General features: G+C 41.1%; 3 protein-coding genes across 3 annotated transcripts; 2 read left to right on the top strand and 1 right to left on the bottom strand.

Moving 5' to 3' along the window:
• Positions 1-327: 327 nt before the first annotated feature.
• tyw5 (tRNA-yW synthesizing protein 5) lies at positions 328-2,797 on the bottom strand. The gene is made up of 8 exons (XM_077617333.1): positions 2,663-2,797; positions 2,012-2,166; positions 1,863-1,932; positions 1,763-1,807; positions 1,545-1,682; positions 1,298-1,385; positions 1,089-1,205; positions 328-1,019 (listed from the first exon to the last, which is right to left on the bottom strand). The coding sequence occupies exons 1-8, from the start codon at positions 2,741-2,743 to the stop codon at positions 751-753; spliced, it is 963 nt and encodes a 320-aa protein (XP_077473459.1). The 5' UTR covers positions 2,744-2,797; the 3' UTR covers positions 328-750.
• A 377-nt stretch (positions 2,798-3,174) lies between these two features.
• maip1 (matrix AAA peptidase interacting protein 1) lies at positions 3,175-4,927 on the top strand. Its single transcript, XM_077616954.1, has 5 exons — positions 3,175-3,506; positions 3,661-3,732; positions 3,843-3,969; positions 4,029-4,173; positions 4,255-4,927. The coding sequence occupies exons 1-5, from the start codon at positions 3,189-3,191 to the stop codon at positions 4,331-4,333; spliced, it is 741 nt and encodes a 246-aa protein (XP_077473080.1). The 5' UTR covers positions 3,175-3,188; the 3' UTR covers positions 4,334-4,927.
• Positions 4,928-5,081: 154 nt separating this feature from the next.
• On the top strand, positions 5,082-13,686 carry stat4 (signal transducer and activator of transcription 4). Its single transcript, XM_077616955.1, has 24 exons — positions 5,082-5,422; positions 5,513-5,649; positions 6,065-6,200; positions 7,387-7,485; positions 8,151-8,243; positions 8,316-8,394; positions 8,524-8,609; positions 9,187-9,338; positions 9,515-9,673; positions 9,771-9,863; positions 9,925-9,984; positions 10,104-10,124; positions 10,442-10,535; positions 10,625-10,669; positions 10,739-10,822; positions 10,900-10,998; positions 11,081-11,216; positions 11,324-11,373; positions 11,797-11,891; positions 12,121-12,257; positions 12,354-12,545; positions 12,636-12,681; positions 13,339-13,460; positions 13,557-13,686. The coding sequence occupies exons 1-24, from the start codon at positions 5,345-5,347 to the stop codon at positions 13,559-13,561; spliced, it is 2,298 nt and encodes a 765-aa protein (XP_077473081.1). The 5' UTR covers positions 5,082-5,344; the 3' UTR covers positions 13,562-13,686.
• The last annotated feature ends 88 nt before the right edge of the window (positions 13,687-13,774 follow it).

Here is a 13,774-nt window from a genome sequence, read left to right as displayed (position 1 = left end):
CCCTTCGTAAGCGAACGAGAAGGCCGGCACGTTAGATCGCGCAGCTGAATGATTTCCAAGACAAATGTCAACGAGGCCCATCTGCGATCAATCTTGCTTTCAAATGCGTTAGCACGGAAACGCTAAATTATTACTCTCCACATCATTTTACCTCGGTTTTATACACTCCTCTCACCCGACCACTCCCCTTTTACACCCTAAAACTGGGCCTCGTGGACATCGAAGCCCACTATTTTTTATTTTTTTTCCCTTATTTAGCTAGTACATACACAGAAGTGGGAGACAATTACGGGATGGAGAAAATACAAGTGTTTCAGAAGCAGAAAGTAAACCTGTTGTTGCCTTTATTTACAAACTAAACCGGTACAGTGAGGCCTTGAGATATGCGTTTAACCATTAAAATAAACAACTGTATATTGTCATGCATAAAATTATCAGCCATTATAATCAAATATAGGTGCCGGCCAGGCTAAAGTGTGGGAAAATTATTTCTGCCTGGCACAAACTGAGTTTGGTTTAAATGTGAACACGGCTGTTTCATGATATTTGGACACGCGGTTTAGTTTTGTGTACCACGATCACTAAATTCTTAATCTATCTTAAAATCCACCTGATCTTGAATTTTTACGTGGCCATTGTTCTGGGTCTTTTTTTTAAATTCTTTATCGCTTTTTGGGTGGGTGACGTGACATCGTGGACATTTTTCTCACAGTTATTCAATGTTCCAATGTTAGTTACAATGCCAGTCGATTAAGGGATGACATTTGTCGTACATTCTCGGAACGTCCGTTCCCGGATTCTCTGAACCATGCGGCGTCCGTAAAAGTCTCGGTATTGCGGCGGCAGTTCGTCCAGGCATTGCAACGCCCTCCCTACGGCTTGGAGGGCTCGACCGGCGGCCAAAGGGTCTTTGTTGCCGTAAGGGTCTTTCTTGTCGTAGCGGTCGGCGGCTAACTCGCGCCAGAATACGTTGACGCCCACGCCGAATTCCAGCGCCAGGGTGTTGTGGAACCACAGGGCTGCCCAAGAAACCATTCATTAGGAATGAAGATGGTATAGAAGAGCTCTGAAAAATGTGGTGCTGTTACCGGGAATGAAGAGCAGATCTCCAGGCTGGAGGACGCATTCGTATCTGGTGGCCTTTGCAAACTCGGGATACAAGTTGACGTCTGGCGAGTCGATTTCCAACACCTCGGATTTGTCGCCTAATGGAGGCGTGATGGAGTGAACTGAGTCATTTTTTTTCATCTACTACCACAAAGAGAGCCAACACGCTACCCTCAATTGCTATACTTGCCCGCCAAGTAAAGGTGCAATGCATCCTGGGGGCTGAATAGAACCACTCTCTTCCTCCCTGTCACCTGAGCCAGAAGGTTATCCATTACCTGGAAAATTTAAAGCAGGAATTTAAAATTATTTCTTGCCTGGCAACTAAACTTACTAGAGTTAAATATTGTGTATCTTTTTTTTTTTACAAAAACAAAGTACTGTAATGTGATTGGATTCTTTTCCTAACGAATAAAAGTGCATCAAAACAGACTGACGTCGTAGTGCGTCCACAGCTGGAGATGGCGGGAGCTGATGCGGAACACGCTGGAGAAAAAGTGACCTGGCTCAAAGAATTCTGGGATGTGAAAGTCCTCGGCCAGCTCAGGGAATTGTTTGCTGATGTCAGCGGGTTCCTGAAATGCAAAAAAAAAACAAAATCTTGACTATACTCATTTCAAATGAGGTGAAAATTCATTTTTTTTTTGCTGGATACCTTTCGGACATCTTCTCCCAAGGACCGGAGGTAATAGCGCTCATCCTGGAAATAAACTTGACATTTGAAAAGTTCAGAAGATGGTCAAACGAAGATGTACCTCGCACAAGAAGAAGTTTGCGTGTTTCTCCTCCGATGTTCTTCTCACAAACTCGTCGAAAGGAAGAGTCCTGCCAGCCACGAAAGATGTTGGCAACTTTTAATTACCAGTGTGGGGGTCTTCCAAAGAAAAGGAAAGAGAAACCTCACCTGTACACAAAGTTTTTTTGAAGGAAGTTCATCTGAGGCACTCTAGAAACGTGGATTTTCACCTCTTTGCCACCTCCTTTTCGGGCAAGATACTCCACGGTCCACTTCTCCACGCAGGGACCGAGACCCACGCCTCTCAGAACGGCTGGTTCACGCTGGGGTAAAAATATGTTTTTCATACAGCTGCCGCAACTCACAAATAATCCATTCTCAAATTAATTGATGTATTGTCTAGAGACAGGGCCGCCAGGCGGATGAGTGGTTAGCACGTCGGCCTCACGGTGGAGGACCTGGGTTCAAATCTAGGTTTAGGTTGGTCCACCTGGTTTCTCCCCAGGCCTGTGTGGGTTTTCTCCGGGTACACCGGTTTCCTCCCACATTCCAAAGATATGCATGGTAGGCTGATTGGACACTCTAAATTACCCTTAGGGTGCCCCCCCCTCTGGCCCAAAGTCAGCTGGGATAGGCTCCAGCACCCCCGCAACCCTAGGTAGGATAAAGCGGTTAAGAAAATGAGATTGTTTAGAGACATTGTTGGCCCCAAAAAATAAATTGTGCCCTGTAAGAGTCAATACTTCTTCAAATATAACAATAACTAATTCTGATTTCTTTAGTTATTAATGCATGAAGATGATTATCAAAATTCAAAACCTGTGGATAAATATCCTGTAGGAAAACATCCCGGTCAACCTGTGTAAATACTGGAACTGGTATTTTCTTCTGAGTCGCCATACGAACATAAACTGTAGCAAAAATACAATTGTACAAGACAGTGCAAAGCTGTACTGTTTTGTGTTACATTCAAAATAATCCGGCAGCAACGTGAGTTTCCACCTTGCATCAAATTACGATTACTGGCAAAAACGTTTTAATAGTTTACTATTCGAAATTGTTCGTTGTTTTTATTCAAATTAACGTTTCAAGATGTTTATAGCCAAATATTGTATATAAAAGAAGACGGACAGGAACACGTGTTCCATGGTCTGACGGGAACACCAACCGATACAAAAGTTATTCGGCATCAAAGTGAATTTACAAATTGACTTTAAATTAAAAAATGACGCTACTAGAATTTAAATATTATTTTAAATCTGCATACTGACCGAGGAAAAAATAAAAATAAAAATAAAAAACCCGGACGCAAGACGTTGCAACACCGGAAATTTATGGACTCAAGATGGCGCACTTCATAATAAGAAGTTGTTGTAGCTTACCCTGTTCTCTTAGCATTAAGCGCTTTATAAACCAAAGTTTCTATCTTAAGCGTTGTATAAAAACTCGGTCTTGTGTTCTACCACCGTGTGGAGTCGTGGGAGCACTCGCCTTGCGGGCTTACAGCTCCGAGCGCGGCGACCGAAAGCCTCATCAGACGGTGATGGTCCTCGGCATCCCCAACCCGTTCATCTGGCTCCGAACGCGGGTCTACTATTTCCTCATTAGAGCCTATTTCGATTCCGATTTCAACATCGACGATTTCACGGAAGGAGCGAAACAGGTCTTTGAACATAATATTTGACCTGACACGTACTTCAGAATACTGTCTTTACCTTACCTGTCAAATGTCAGTCGAATATAATGACGCCACGTTAAATACACTAATATGAATTATTTATTTATAATTTTCATGTTTTTTTTTTCTTTCTTGACAGGCTTTCTTCCATGTTTCCAAGCTGCTGTCCCAATGTCAGTTTTCCGCTCTCGAGGGGCTGGTCGCCAGTGACGTAAGTTATTGAGCAAGCGGTGCTCCATTGACGGTGCTAGACGTCCAATAATCCATCTAATGGCAGTGAAACGTGATTATAATTGAAATAGATATGATTTTTTTCTCCAGTTAATAGGAAAGCTGGAGGAGAAGTGTGGCCTTCTCTCTCCAAACTACAAGACGGCGTTGTTGGCGAGGCCCGACGAGCTCATGTACTCCACGGCGGGAGACGTCGGGATCTACTACGATGACGATGGTTAGCCTAAATGCGCTACGCTATTTACTGTATGTGATTATTACCGTATTGTCTTTCAGGAAGAAGGTTTGTGAGCATTTTGATGCGTTTTTGGTACCTGAGCAGCGCCCATCTGCCAGAGGACGCTCTGGAGGGAAGCCGCATCTTCAAGGTGTCCATGGGAGGAGAGGGGGAGTCAAAGAGGCTGCTAAGCGCTAACTACGAGTGAGTTTAAACAACAATAACAACCTGTAAGAGGAAGGGCGTGGTAATCTTGTTTTTTTGTGTGTGTTCTTTTCGCTCCAGGTTTCAAAGGGAGTTTACAAAAGGAGTAGCTCCAGACTGGACAATTACACGGATAGAGCACTCCAAGCTTTTAGATTGAGACAGGAGAAAACAAACAAAAAAACTCTTAGGTGAACATGAACTTGAATGAATAAGTCCAAAACGAAACTGTGTACTCTCCTGCTGTTTTTCAGAAGCTGACTGACTTGGAGTTTGCTCTGTACAGGTTTGTAAAATGATGGTTTTCACTTTTAGGAAATGTGTCTTGATTGGCAGTCAATTTTGTTTTGCTTTTTCTGGAAGCAGCCGGAATTGTGTTTCCAATTTTTAGGACTATTCATTTTCTGAGGACGTTTGTTGTCCTTCACACAAGGACGATCTTGTTGGTCCAGGTGTCGGCAAGAGTGTTTGATATTTTAATAGCATTTCACACAATGATTTGTAGTGGCTTTATGATTCTGTTATTAATCTGCGCGAATTGGGTGACAGACTCAAGTCATGACAAACATTGCGTACTACTACTGAGTCTGGACCAATATGAAAATGTTTCAATTGATGACTGAGCCACTTACTGATAAACACGCAGCTCTAAGGTTAATCCACTCATGGCAGTAAACTACAATAATTTTGAGAAACTGAGTGTTTGACAATGCATCTGATATGTCTGAAGTAACAATAAAGTGGTTAAACCCTGCTTGGTGGTTGATCAATCCAAAAGTACTTTACCAGGCTCATATTTTGACCCCAGATTTGACACATTCAATATGGGGGACACGTTTACATACACCAGTAAAGAATTTTCATGCCGGACTTTCGAGGAAGTGACACACAAAAGGAAGGACACTTGATATACGTATATGCTAAAACATCAGGATTTGATAACAATGAATTGTGTTGTGGAAATGTTCTCAAGCTTTTATTTGCCTAATATTAAAGGACATTTTCCACATTAGTGAAAATGACCACAGCTTTCTTAAAACAAATTTTAATGGCGGAATGGTCTGTGTCAGTGTCTGGTTTCACCACTCTTTTTTTTGAAACGTAATACGTCACTTTGTTGTTGTTTATAACAATGGTGAACAAATGGCTTTCCCAGTAGCGCATTAACGAAATGACTTCCTTATTTGAAGAGGAGAGAGAGCGAAACTCAAAGGGCGAGTCACACCGACGGGAGAGCAACACTTGTAAGGTAGCGAGGAGCACACAGCAAGCAAGTCCTCCTCCCAATAAGTAGTTTCATCCAATTCATAGACGTTCTTATATGCGAGTAACATTACAGGTGTACATCATGAGCCAGTGGAACCGAATTCAGCAGCTGGAGATGAGACTCTTGGAAAAGGTGGACTATTTGTATGATGACAATTTCCCGATGGACGTCAGGGAAGGTCTTGCAGGTTGGATCGAGGCTCAGGATTGGTAATTTACATTTTTCTTCTCTTAAAAAAAAGTAGTATAACTTTGTTTACAAGTTGGATGATACCAAGTGTTCTGCTCAGGGGTCACAAATAGGTATGTTTAAGAAATTTCAGTTTCAAAAATGTTTGTTGTAGAAAATTAATTACTTTTTTTGTAGCCATACAATTCTTAAATAAAGATTGCCTATTATTTTAAAATGCATCCTGTCAAGCAAGAACCACGTGTTCTACTGAAACGTTGCATTAAAAAAAAAGAAGTAGGGTGAAATGTTTTATAATTGTTTTCAGGCAAAGTTGAAAAGCTCACATTGAAATTACCATGATAATGTAAGATTTTTGGGGGGTAAAAAATAGACATGCATAATCCTTTGAGTGGAACACAGGCACCCTCGTCACAATGTTTGGTGTCTTTTTAGGGACTCGGCGGCCGGCAACGACAATTTTGCGGCGGTTCTCTTCACCGACCTGTTGTCCCAACTGGAGGTGGCGCTCTCTCGGGAACTCAACTTTTTGCACAGGCACAACATGAAGATCACACAGCAGAATTTACAGGTGCGTCTGCTTGAGTGCAAAAAAAAACCTAACAAAGTAATAATGGGTTTCCATTTGTAATGACAAGTTGACCTGATTTTAGAAGTACCAGGAAACAGGCTTCCATTGAAAAGAGATAATATGTCAGTGTGTAATTTGATCCTCCATTGAATCTTAACTAGGTACTTAAAAAAGTCAACAGTTATTGTATGAGTCAACAAATGATTCCGTTTCTTTTAGTGTTTTGTGAGAATAAACAACATTTGCATTTTAAAAGGGGTTGTTATACTGCAAATGAGTTCTGCATTTAAAAAATGATTTTATACTCAGAAATGTATAAATCCCACACTTTCCTAAGATTTTTTTTCTTTTTTCTTCTAACTATACATGTTATTACTTTTCATAATTTGCTTCAAATTGTTTTTAGCCTTATAATAACAACAGTATCAATACATTTCTCCTGAAAATCAATTTTCTTGTAACAATAACAAGATTAAATAAATAAACATTTAAAAAAGCATTTTCAGCTTCAAAATCAAAGCCTTTCCTCCAAATATACACTTTTATTTTGTAAAATGCTGACAAATCCATGAAATAATCATCACATATTATAACAACAACAATCACAATAGAGTATTGAAATTTTGTTGTTGTTTTAAAAGGCCTTTTAGCTCTCCAAATCCACAACTGTTTTCTCTAAAAGAAAAAGAAAACAAATAAAAAACAAGTACCTCTTACGAAATAACTAAATATATTAGTTTCACATGAAAAAAATGCATTATTTTTTCATAAAAATGTTCTTTTACTAATTGCAGTAAATTCTCTATTTGGAGCCTACAAAAAGTCTTAATTGCTTTCTCATCCTCGTGTTGTTGTACTTCCTTTAATTCAACTTTTTTTTCTCCTAATGACTAAGCCTTCAACGGTCTTGTTTTCTGATGAAAACTTTTTTTTTTGTCTTAAGAGACAAAGCAGACAAAGGTATTTAAAAACCTAGCAGGTGCTCTCCACTCTTAGTCATCGACCGAAAATGAGTCACGGAAAAAATTGAGATAACAAACAAGAGGCAACCGCACAAACTTTAGACTTTAACCCACGGCCTGCCTGTCTGCGTTCAAAAGACATACTTTTTGGCGTGCGCAAATCAGGATTTTTTTTTCTCATAAACTGCAAAATGAAATATCCATCCAACCATTTGTGACCGCAGGTCAAATACGGCAACAACCCGACGGCCATGTCTCGCGCCATCTCCAACTGCCTCAAAGAAGAGCGCCGAATCCTTTCAACCGCTTCCGTCCAGGAGCAGGTTTGTCTGTCAAAAATGAATCGACATACGTATAGCATATTTTCTATTTCTATATTTACGTGGACACCATTAAAAAAATTCAAAAGTCGATGCCCAACAAATACGTTTATTGAGATCCCCTTAAATGTTATCGAGACACCCTGACAAAATACCTTTAGGACCCGTGTTAAAGTGGCGGCCCGGGGGCCAAATCTGGCCCACCGCATCATTTTGTGTGGCCCGGGAAAGTCAATCATGAGTGCCGACTTTCTGTTTTAGAATCAAATTAAAATGAAGAGAATAGATGTATATTACATTTCCTGATTTTTCCTCTTTTAAATCAATCATTGTAATTTTTTAATCCATTTTTTCTGTGTTTTTAGTTCAAAAATCATTTTGAAAAATCTTAATATCTAAAAAAAAAAGCTAAAATAAACATTGTTTTAGATCTATAAAAAAACTGAATATTCAGGGATTTTAATCCAGTTCTTTTATTCCATTTAAAAAAAAAAAAAAATCTAAATATTATATCTAAAATGGTTCGGCCCACACGAAACCGAGTTGACGTTAATGCTGAGTCTGACACCCTTGCTTTAGGATAATCAATCACATCGTATTCAAGCCTGAGCCATTACCGTAAAATGTAAAAAACCTTTTACTACTATTATATGCTCATTTTAAAACAGGGTCCCCTGGAGAAATCGCTCCAAAATCCAGCAGCCCTCGAGAGGCAAAAGAACTTAGAGCAAAGACTCAGGATGATCGCAGCCAGCGTGCAGGTAAACTCAGAATAAAACCCCATCGAACATGGTACAACTGGCAAAAAGTTGACGAGCGTGAATTGCGAGCAGATGATCGACCAAGGAGTCAAATTCATCGAGCACCTGCAAGACGATTTTGATTTCCGCTACAAGACGCTCATGTCTCGAGGTGAGGTGGTCGTGCAAACAAAAAAGAAAATGCAAAAAGAGAAGCAACTTTCTACTGCGGTCGTACAATGGTGTGTTGATGTGTGTGTGTGTGTGTGTGTGTGTGTGTGTGTGTGTGTGTGTGTCACAGATCCAGAAGAGAGGAAGTGTGAGATCATGGAAGAGGAAGTAACAAGACTACAGGAAATACTCAACAGACTTGACTTTAAAAGAAAGGTATTTTCTTTGACAAAATGAGCACTTGACGTGGGCCCTACTTCCTCTTTTATTTCAATTCCGTGATGGGAGAACCCAACAAATTTTGAGATGATGAGTGAAACCAATGTGGGGGCGGGGGACGTTTTTACCTACTTTTCTTTTTCTTTTCTGACTGTAAACGTTTGCCCAAAATGGAGACGTAAAACAAAAATGGCCACTGACTCAATTCAAGTATTGTCAATTAATTTTGGGGGGTATGTAGCATATTGGTTGGACTATAAGTTGCACTGTGGTGTAAGTCGCACGGGACAAAAAAATGCACAATGAAAGGGAAAAAAGTATGAATTGCACTGAATTATAAGTTGCATTTTTGGGGTCTTTTTTTTTAATTGATCGGAAATCAATAACAAACATGTCAAATTGGGAGCAGCAGACATGATAGCCACTTGTTCATGTAATACATTTTTTAAAATAACTACAACCTAAAGGGCAACATAAATACACCTATAAATTACAAACTCGGAAGAAAAAAGTGCTATTCTAGCCCGGAGAATACGGTAATCATAAATGTGTTCTTGTTCAACTGTTTTGCTAGGAAATCTTGTCCAAGATGGGTATTGTCATCCAGGAGACTGAGCAGGTGATGAACACTCAGCTGGACGCCGAGCTCCGAGACTGGAAGCGCAAACAGCAAATGGCCGCCATTGGCAGCCCGCTGCTCGTCAGCCTCGACCAGCTGCAGAATTGGTAATCCGGAGAGGACATTTTTCTAGCTAACAAACGGCTCCAGGAACCAACAAGATAGAAGATCTTGATCAGATGGCCATAGTTTGGACACGGCTGCTATAAAAAATGTTTTTTTTCCATGGCAAGGTGGCCATTGGTAATGCAATTTGTAATCCAATCCGGTTGTCCTTTTTCAGGTTCACTCTGACAGCGCAGAGTCTGTTCCGGGTGAAGCGGCAACTGGACAAACTTGCCGAGTTGGTTTTGAAAGTCACCTACGAGAGCGACCCCATCCCCGTGGAGAAACCGAGGATGGAGGAACGGGTCGGGTACCTCATCTATCAGCTCGTCAAGAGGTCGGTCGCCTTGGCGTTGAACCGTGTGGCTTGGCGTTGAACCGTGTCGTGTGGCTTGGCGTGACGTGACGTGACGCGACGCGTGCTCTGTCGTTAGCTCCTTTTTGGTGGAGAAGCAGCCCTGCATGTCCACCCATCCGCAGAAACCTCTCATCATCAAGACCGGAGTGCAATTTAGCACCAAAGTCAGGTGAGATAGTGGACCGAAAAGGATTTGAAGGTGGAACCTTTGACCTTTTCCACCATTTTAGGCTCCTGGTGAAACTTCCAACTGTTGACTTTAATCTGAAGGTGAAAACCACATTTGACAAGTAAGGATTTTTCAAAGTTGCATGCTGTATTATAGCAACAACAACAACAACAACAACAACAAAAAGTTTGTTACATCTCTTTTTTTTGTCCTGTGTGTGTGTGTGTGTGTGTTTTTTAGGGACCTCCCTCCTGGCACAGCGTGAGTACACATAACCTCAACACAGGATGTCCTGTTGTAGACGTTACTTAGAAGTTATTTAATAGTCCAAAAACTGCACCTGTCAAAGGCAGACAATAAAGGTCATGCACTGACTCACACTCACGTCCAATCCATTTGTAATATGTCACATTAATGGTGCTTATTTGGACTGTTGTTTGCTATTACTTTAGCATATGTTGTATGACTTATTACAATGGATATATATTTTTTCCCTTTCATTGTGCATGTTTTGACTAGGTAGATATTTTCAGAACCTGTTGACAGTATTGAAATGCATTTTTCTTTTCCTTCCTTAGAAGCCGTCAGTTTTACATTGTGACCAATCCACCCAAATCCATGGATACGGAGGACTTCACCAATGGCGGCCTATCAGTGGATTTTACACTGTCGGTACGTTTAAAAAAAACACTTAAAATAAAATGCAGCTCAGTTGCACGTTGTCCAACTCAGCTTTTTCCTTTTTTGTTCAATGACAACAGCTGAAGGACAAGAAGAACAGCAATTCTTCAAAGACGCATAATGAGGTAAAACCTAATATTTTTGTGAATATCTTTAGATTTGGAAAGGCGACTGTATTTCCTCTTTTTTTTTAGAGTCTGGTCTCTGTAACTGAAGAGCTTCACACCCTCACTTTTGAGGCGCACTTCACAATTCATGGCCTCAACATTGATTTGGAGGTAAGAAGCAATTAGTCGCCACGCAAGTCACACGGCAGCGCCAAAGCGCTTTACAGCCAACGATCCGCTGCTTCCAGACGTGTTCTCTGCCCCTGGTGGTGATTTCCAACGTGAGTCAGTTGCCCGCCGCGTGGGCCTCCGTCATGTGGTACAACCTTTTGAACGACGGAACCAAGGTGGGCAGAGCCGTTCCGCTTCTGGCGCCCTTTGGCCCAGGGACGCTTTCGCCACGTGACGCTTCCGCTGGCCGGCGCGCAGAACCTGGCCTTCTTCGGCAGTCCGGGACGAGCCACGTGGGCTCAGCTCTCCGAGGTTCTCAGCTGGCAGTTCTCCGTCAACTTCAATCGAGGCCTCAACCAGGATCAACTCCAGATGTTGGGAGAGAAGCTTCTTGGTACACTTGACTTTTCTTTTTTTTACATCATAGCTTAACAAGTGGTTGAAGTTTGGAGGTTTTGCTCACTGGCTACTTAATGGTTTTTTTTGGGGGGGGGCTTCCAGGTCAACATTTCTCCAATAGTGATCAAGTCTACTGGTCCAAGTTTTGGAAGGTAAGGTGAAAGTTGGCTCTTCTGATTATGTGGAGATGATGCTGTCGTGTTCTGGTGATATTTTTCTTCTCTGCCACACCCAAATTTATTGTTGATGTTGAGTTTAGTGGCACTTGTTCTTTATAGTTAATTTAGGATTTCTTAATCAGAAGTGACTCACTTTCGGAATAAAGGTATACTAACCATTAACCGTTTAAAAATTGGGACATTTGTGTAATTGTTCTCCTTATTGGTCACAAAACATGCTTGGAAAAAAGGAAAAAAAAATGAACAAAAACCTTGTCTGGTTTATGGGAAAGTGGAATTGACATTTGTTTAGAGCCTGCTATCGTTAAATTAGCGTTTGAGTCATTTTACATGGAAAAAAAAAGTCTATTTGTATGAGATTATCCGTGATGGATCCTGTTACTTTTTTGCCCTTAGGAGAATATTCCAGGGAAAGCTTTTAGTTTCTGGATCTGGCTGGACTCCATCCTGGAATTGATCAGGAAGCACTTGCTACCCGTCTGGAACCAAAAGTAAATCCTATCACTTGTCTTATGTTTGTTTGCTCATCAAATGTATACCATCAAAAAATGTGCTGTTTTTCTTAGCTGTCAGAAATCCATTTGAAAGCTTTACTTTTTTGTCAATTTGAGTCAAATCCACGTTTATTCCTAAAACCGCTGTTGTGGGCTCCAACAGCATTTTTTTTGTTGAACTTTCCGGATGGCACTTTTGAAAGAAGTCACCTGGTCCTTTTTGCAGCTACATCATGGGCTTCGTGAGTAAAGAGACGGAGCGCCTTCTTTTGCGGGAAAAAGATTCGGGCACTTTCCTCCTCCGCTTCAGCGAGAGCCATTTGGGAGGCATCACTTTCACGTGGGTGCAACACAGCCAGAACGGTGAGCGACCGACCGACCCCCCCCCCATGAAACTTGCCGGCGTTTTCCTTCCCCGATGCTTGATTTCTTTCTTTCTTTGTTGGCTTTTGGCAACAGCGGAGCCGGCCATCAACTCGGTGGAGCCGTACACCAAAAACCGTCTGACGGCGCTCCACTTTCCCAACGTGATCCGCGACTACAAGCTGATCTCGGACGGGGTGGTCACGGAGAACCCGCTGAAATTCCTCTACCCCGACATCCCCAAAGACGAGGCCTTCGGGCAGCTTTACAACAAACTCCCCAGCCAAGGCACCAATGCGTTGCAGTCCATTTATTTTGGGGGGGGGGCCTTTGGAGACTTGATCTATGTTTAATCTTTCTTCTTTCTCAATTCTCCAGCCAATCCGTACATACCGTCGACCCTCATTCCCTGCTCTGAAATGCGGTAAGTAACATTCATATATATCATTTTAGTATATTCGACATGGGAAAACTTTTTTTCCTGGTGGGGACGCCTTCCAATTTTTTTGAAGATGTAAGGGCCAACTTGAGGATTGGAACCAGGCAAAAAAAATAACATTAGTTTTTAAGTATGACCGCATCGGCTACGAGCAACAACATGCGTCTATAGCCGCCGAGCGAAAAGAGTTTGCATACACCTGATCTGCCCTCTCGGTTCCGTGTTTAAAATGATTCTGGTTACAGTAATCCCTCGAATATCGCAGTTAATGTAGAACAAACATGGCCGCGATCATTGAATTTATTTTTCCAGTGCTGAGTCTTATTAGCAAGAGTGGCTTCCGCTTACGAGTTAGATTTTCACATTTTTATGAACTTAAAAAATATATATAATAAAAAAAAAATATTAAAAAAATATATAATAAAAATATATATAATTGTATTATTATTATATTATTAATATATTAGTATTATAAATACAATAATAAAAAAGACAATTTAGATAATTATAACAATATTATTAATAATTAACAAATTTTTAATTTTAATTATTTAATTAAAAAAAAAATTATAGCAGAAAAGAATCGCAAAGAAGTGAATTTGCGATAATCCAGTGAAGACTGTAATGGCGTGTTTTGTACAGTAACGCCAGCGCGAACACGCCGTCGCCCCGCTGCGATTCGCCCGAACCCCCGATGACGCCGGGTGCATTCGACATGCTCAACCGGACGCTTTGCTGCGACATGGACGACGTGCTTCCGTGCTGTGAGCTTCCGCGTATTCCGTTGCAGTTAAAAATGCACGAGTTTGTCCCGATAGATGTCCATGTTCCAACGGGATGTTTGTCCTTTTATTTTTCAGATTAATTCAGTTGGCGAAGACAAGTTGAGCGAGCGCCCAACTACAAAGACCAGTTGTAAATTGCTTTGCTCCCTTTTGCTCGTTTGTATCCTTTTCTCTTTCTTGATTGAATAAATGCAGAAAGATTTCACCCACAAATGATTTCTTACCATACGTAGACACCTCATTTTAGCCCCATTATTCTGAGAGCAAAACAATTTGCCAAAATGTAGGAAATG

This window comes from Stigmatopora argus, chromosome 13, assembly GCF_051989625.1.
Source record: "Stigmatopora argus isolate UIUO_Sarg chromosome 13, RoL_Sarg_1.0, whole genome shotgun sequence".
NCBI lineage: Eukaryota > Metazoa > Chordata > Actinopteri > Syngnathiformes > Syngnathidae > Stigmatopora > Stigmatopora argus.
Note: the sequence above shows the minus strand (reverse complement) of the source record. Positions and strands in the feature narration are given on the sequence as shown.